The 6,559-nt window shown below is 43.5% G+C and overlaps 1 protein-coding gene across 2 annotated transcripts in view; it reads right to left on the reverse strand.

The window, feature by feature from the left end:
* Positions 1-6,505, reverse strand: part of Noc3l (NOC3 like DNA replication regulator) — a 38,628-nt gene extending 32,123 nt beyond the window's left edge. Inside the window, exons 1-3 of one of the 2 annotated variants that reach the window (XM_004625488.2) lie at positions 6,396-6,505; positions 4,865-5,072; positions 1,889-2,027 (exon numbers count right to left, since the gene is read on the reverse strand). In XM_004625488.2, the coding sequence (XP_004625545.1) occupies positions 1,889-2,027; positions 4,865-5,072; positions 6,396-6,404 (356 nt within the window). In that variant the 5' untranslated portion in view covers positions 6,405-6,505. The remainder of the gene's footprint in view (positions 1-1,888; positions 2,028-4,864; positions 5,073-6,395) is intronic. The other variant, XM_023709120.1, reaches the window with a different exon arrangement.
* Positions 6,506-6,559: the final 54 nt, after the last annotated feature.

Genomic DNA, 6,559 nt, shown 5'->3' on the forward strand with positions numbered 1-6,559 from the left:
TTTTTTTTTTTTTAATATATTTTGAGACAAAGTTTCACTGTGTAGTTCATGATAGCTTTGAACTCACTAGAGTGCTAGGATTATAGGTATGCACCACTACATTGAGCAAGCCATTTTAGCATTTTCTTTAAAGAACTGCAAATGACATCTGGTCTGCTTAGTCAGCAACTTTATTTGCATTATGGTAATCAAAGACCTGTGGAGAAGTGGCACAACCCACCTGACATGACAGTCATGTACTCACTACTACTGACTCAAGCCAGTGGAAACAATCAAATTCAAACCTGAGCCGCCCCGCAGCAAGCATACAAATTACAGCCCCAATTGGTACCACATGTGAGTTGACCATTTGTATGTGTAATTTCAATAAATTTCACTTTTTATAAGATCTGAACATATTTCATGGTATACATAAAAGACTAAGCCAGGTGTGGTAGTACAGGCCCATAATCCCAGCACTCAAGAGGCTAAGGCAGAAGGATCTCTGTGAGCTGAGACCAGCCTAGGCAACAAAGCGAATTCAAGGTCAACCTGGTCTGTATAGTGAAATCCCGTCACAAAAGACCAAAAAAAGGACTAATAATTACAAATATTTTATACACACATTGCATACCTTTCAATTTGACAACTGGAGGTTACGCAATTATTCTGTGGGTTTTTTTAAACTATCACAATTAAAAAAAAAAAAAAAAAAAAGGTTCCACAAATAAGCAGACCCCTAGTTTAAAGCCATGTTGTTCAAGAGTCAATTGTAAGGAAAAGTAAAACCACCTATTGATACACAATTATCAACAGATACATGGATATTAGCGCTCAGAGCAACTGAATAAATGAATTATCCTAGCACATAGCAGATACTTAAATAGCAACTGAATAGTCTAACACAAAGACTCAAAACTAGCTAAAACTACCTTTCTTTTTAGATGGAAAATAAAGGTGAAAATTATAGCAGACTCCTTTTGAATAACATTCTGCAGAGCCAAGGGTGACACTGTGTTCTTTACATTCTCAAGATCTTTCAAAGCACAGCACACTTTGTGGGGGAAGAACCAATTTTCTCTACAGAGATGAGACTAATACCTGCCTGATGAGCTAACAGCACTGAGTAAGATCATGGCCAGAAAAAACTCAGGGTTGTTCCGTGAATACTCATTCAATATACTTCCCTGTTCAGATTCAAATTCCTTTTACTTAGAAAATAAACTGAGGGGCCTGTCCATTAGCACAGTTCTTTAAGTGACTGCTTAAGCAGAGCAGTCAGGCTCAGGTTGTCATGGTTCAATCCCCAGATCCTCAAGCCACACTAGAAATGCCCTGAAGGCATCCTGAACCATTAAAAATAAATAAATAAAATAAACTGAGCAGGGGCAGAGAGAGAGCTCGGCTGTCTAAGCACTCACCTGGCAAATGCAAGAACCCAGGTTTGATCCCCAGTACCACATGCTGTGCTAAGCCAGACACCAAAACCAGACATGGTAGTGCACATCTATAATCCTAGCGCTGGGGAGGCTAAGACAGGAGGATCACTATGAATCTGAGCTGCGTAGTGAGACTCTGTATCAAATAAATAAATAAATGAAAATAAACTGAGTAACACTTTACTCTTTGTAAACAATGCTCAGAGGGCTGGTGAGATGGCTCAGTGGCCTAAAGCACCTACTTAGAACAAGCTTAACAAAGCACAGGGACCGCGGTTCAATCCCCCAGCACCACATGCCAGCCAGCCCCGCCCCCTGGTGGGCTGAGCTGGCCACACACACACACACACACACACACACACACATAAATAAATAAACAAAAAACAATGCTCAGAGGTGAACTTCTCAAACTAGTCACCTAAATACAATTCAGAACCAAGTTTGTAACGATAATCCCAATGAAATTTTACCTAGAAGAAAGATCTCTTGTCAGAAAAGATGCTTTTTGTCCTAAGTCCTTCATTAATTGTAAGTCATCTTCATCCATCATATCTAAAGGAAGAGCTTCCTCTTCTTCTTCTTTTTTCTCCTCTTTCTCCAACCTTTTAACTGCTCCACAAAAGGAAACACAAATTTAGACACTTAGAACTCTCCACACATGTTCACATTCAGCCTCAGTTTTTCTAACCCTTAGCCCACTGTTTCTTTTTTTTTTGCGGAACCGGGGATTGAACTCAGACCCTTACGCTTGCCAGGAAAGCGCTTATTCCACTGAGCCATCTCCCCGGCCCCAAGCCCACTGTTTCTAATGGGGAGTATCCCTAACATACTGGGCACAATACACTCATTCTTCATGGTACTGGGAAGCCAAGAGCTTTCACATATTCTGAGATGTCTCTTAGGGCGAGGGAGAACCAGTGACTTGGTCCCTTAGTATGTTTTATCTATAAAAACTTTTTCCTCCATTCTACTTCAGGTGTGCGCTCCAAGGGCCATGTCCCAAACCTTGGGCCTCATTCCACTGTAGGTACGTGCAACATTTTATCCTTCTAGCTCTCACTCAGTTACTTCCAACACATTTCATCATTAACAAAACATATAAATCTTCACTCCTTCAGCTACTCCGCTCCATCTACCAACCTGTTGTCTCCACTATCTCACTATGACAGCACAGTAACTATTTCAATCATTTTACAATATTTTCAAGTACTTTTTTTTCTATACTGAAGACACATACATCTAACAAAAATGTACTACAGATCATTTAATTTCCTTTTCTGCTCACTGTCTTGGTTGCTTGCTGTCTTTTGCTTTCTCTTTTTGATTACAAAAAACAAAAAACAAACAAACAAACAAAAAAAAAGAATGCCGGCTAAGTGCCAGAAACCTTATAAACGCGGAGAACTCAACTAGAAAAAAGACAATCTGAGTGAGGTCTCCGACAGAACTTAAATTCTTCCCAACAGCAGGAAAACTAGTATTCGTACATAAACATACACACTGCACAGAATCAAACTTCCATCTGCTTTAATGAGCATTTCATTTCTCAAACATACCAGCAATCAGTATGGTCAACCTTTGCTATTCCACAGCATATTTTTTTATCACACTTTTAATCTCATTGCCACTTTACATTCAGAGGACCTAGCTTCCTACTTTCATGAGCACAGAGGAACCATAAGCTAAAACTTTCTATCTCCTATATCAGATTAAACAGCACTTGCATCTATCTTTTCCCTATGCTCATCTATATTACAGTTCACTTAGATGCTGACCTATAATAAAGAAATCTTTTGCTTTTATTATGCAAGTATTAGCACATCATACTTTTGAAGTGTAGAACTTAAATGGAAGAGCTCTTTAAGAAGTGCCAACTCACCCAGTTCTTCTAAAGTATTTAGAGATTAAGTGACAAACCAAGTAAACATAACTAACAAGTAACAAAATTAAGAGAAAACCTCTTTCTGACCTCCAGTCTAATGACCTTTCATACCTGAGAAGTGGCCAAGGGATCCAACTGTCAGGATTGAATGAAATGAATGCTGTAAAGAGTGGTTATTGAGTAAACAAAGTCATATATGAATACCTTGAAAGTACCAGTAAAGTTGTAGCACTAGCAACTGAAAATGGTCACATTACTTTAGTTTTGAGAAGCAGGTGCTCTTACACAGCAGAACAAAATAATTTCAATGATTAACGGCTCAATTTTACTCCTAGTTTAGAAGTAAAAACAAATGCCAAAAATTTAGAAAGGAAATGCAGGGCCGTGGAGATAGCTCAGCAGTCTAAGCACCTACCTGCCTGGCAAGTGCCAGGACCCAGGTTGGATCCTCGGTATCACACGCCATGCTGGCCCTGCCCACCAAGACCAGATGTCATGGCGCAGCCTGTAATCCCAGCACTGGGGAGGCTGAAACAGGAGGATCACTATGAGTCTGACCTTTGTTGAGACTGTACTAAATACATATATTTTTTTTAAAAAAGTATTGAATTTATACTATCTAGTGAGTATATATAAAAATGCACCCAAATTTCCAATATCCACTGTTTTTTTAGTTTATGAAATCTAAAAAATGAAAAAAAAAATATATATACACACATACATATATGTATTTTGTCAGGCTGGCTTTGAACTCATTTTGTAGCCTAGCCTGGCCTCAAACGCAAGTGATTGTCCTGCCTCAGTCTCCCAAGTGCTGGGATTACTGGGATGTGCCACCACATACAGCCAATACATTCCTATATGAAATACAGTGAAAATGCCAATAGAACTCTACAACAAAAACAAACTTCACTTTAATTATCACATCCAAGGCACTCTTCACACATGACAACAGCATATTCCACACACAGGTACTGTGCACATTCACAGCAAGTGTATTTTGCTTTTGCGTCTTTTTTGCAGGACATGCCTGACATCTCACTGGTGCTGTGCCCGCCCTGCCCCGAGCGCACCAACTCAGCCACCAAGACTGGGCATGGTGGCGCATACCTGTAATCCCAGCACTGGGGAGGCTGCAACAGGAGGATCACTACCAGCCTAACTGTGTAGTGAAACCCTGTACCAAACACATAAAATTAAAAAAAAAAAAAAAAAAAAAGGCAATGCAACTTGGCAACACTATAAAGAGTACACCAGACAAACTCAGAGCTCCTTCCTAGCTCCATACCAGCGAGAGGAAGGCAGAAGCACTTGCAAAATACTCAACTGTTATTCACATCACTCCTGACAAAGTAAAACCAGAGGCTAGTATCTCTCACTCTTATACGATATACAAATGTTCCATACTGACCGCGACAACGCATCAATCCAGACTACTCTCCTTAACTACTGTCAGAAAGATCTGAGAACAGCAGCAGGGAATCCTAGAAAGCAGTCATTTTCATGAAGAACATTTCAGAATAATTCAATGGACACCAGGCCATGTGACTGCTCTCACAATTACCTGGTCGTATTTTCTTTGGGTCCTCCAACGGGATGGGATTTTTAGACACAGCATCTTTCACAGCTTGCCTTAGTTTCCTCTGTTCTTTTCGGTATTTCTTGAGAGAGCTTTGTTGTTTAAACTGCTTATTTTTCAGCTTGTTTTCAAGTTTGACTTTACTGGTTTTCAGTAACTTGCGAAAGCTTGGGACCTGTTTTTTATTTCTTCTCTACAAAACAATTACAAAAGGTGCAGAATTTCAATTACTTTCTTTTTGAAATCAGGTTGAAGAGAATTTTAAATTTCATCAGAAGTCAGACCAATTCCACTATTTTAATGCCCCACAGCCATGGACATCCCAGCATTCTGGAAGACTAAAGCCAGAGCTTCACAGTTGACCAGCACAGCCTGGGCAAATCAGCAATTTAGTGAGACCATTTCTCAGAACAATAAAGGGTTGAAGATGTACCTCAGCGCAAGGACCTTTCGTTCAATCAGAATAAAGCTAAATTATGAAAGTTATCCTACACATTGGCCTTATAGCATTAGCTGTGCCACCAGGGGCTTTCCTGGGACTAGACTCCATAGCCACTCATAAGGGTCTAACATCTTAAGAAAAGTGAACAACCTCTGGCTCTTCGTAAACGGTTCTTCCGGGATAGAGTCGCACCTGTAGTCTGGCTCTCCAGAATCGAACTCACGCCTTCGTCCTCGCCAGGCAGGCGCTGGGCCGCTGACCTACATCCCGGCGCCCCTCACCTGCAGCTGTAGCACATTCTGAAGACAAATGGCTACCGACCCACGCTCACACACTGCTCTGTCACTGACACAGGCTCCAACAGCCTGGTGAGTGCTATCCTCACATTTCTGACGAAGCAGCAGAGGAACAGCGAGAGCCTGTGCCAAAGACCCCTAAACTAAGAAAACCAAAACTGAATTCCGTGTGACCCTGCATTCAGAAATGCAAACCCCAGCACTACCTTAATTTTCTTTATTTTTATTTATTTATTGTGTGTGTGGTATGTGTGTGCGTGCGTGCGTGGCCAGCTCAGCCCACCAGGGGGCGGGCTGGCTGGCATGTGGTGCTGGGGGATTGAACCGCGGTCCCTGTGCTTTGCTAAGCTTGTTCGAAGTAGGTGCTTTAGACCACTGAGCCATCTCACCAGCCCCATTACCTTAATTTTCAACGGGCATTCAGGGCAACCCGGCTTGCCTATCTCGCCGTCCCGCAACCGGCCCAGGCTCAGGGCCGGCGACCACGGCATACGCCACCTCGAGGTACACCGGCGTCTCACCCGCACCGAAGCGTTCGCAACGCGCGCTCGAACCGCCCTCCAAGGCTGACATTATGGCCCAGCGCGGCCCCCGGAGGCCGCGAGAGCGCAGCGGGCGGCCAAGACGCCGGCCAGGCCCTGAAGGCCGACCTGCCCCCAGCCAGCAGGGCGCGTCTGGGCCCCCGCCCGGGTTCCAGGGGGAGAAGGCGAACCAGGTGGGGACCCCGGCAGGTAAGCAGCCCTTACGGCGCCGCAGCTGGACTCCGGCGGGTACTTACCGCCTTCATCCTCAGGCCTGAAGGAAATCCCGCGCTGACAAGTTCACCACGGGTAACAGTAATCCAGAAACGCGCTGGCTGACACACGTGCGGCCCCCGCCGCGCCTCCAGACCCGGAAGTGGCCCCAGGCCGCGCCACGGCGGAAGTAGGGGCGGGACTTCCG

Source organism: Octodon degus, unplaced genomic scaffold (genome assembly GCF_000260255.1).
Source record: "Octodon degus isolate 3935 unplaced genomic scaffold, OctDeg1.0 scaffold00010, whole genome shotgun sequence".
Taxonomy (NCBI): domain Eukaryota; kingdom Metazoa; phylum Chordata; class Mammalia; order Rodentia; family Octodontidae; genus Octodon; species Octodon degus.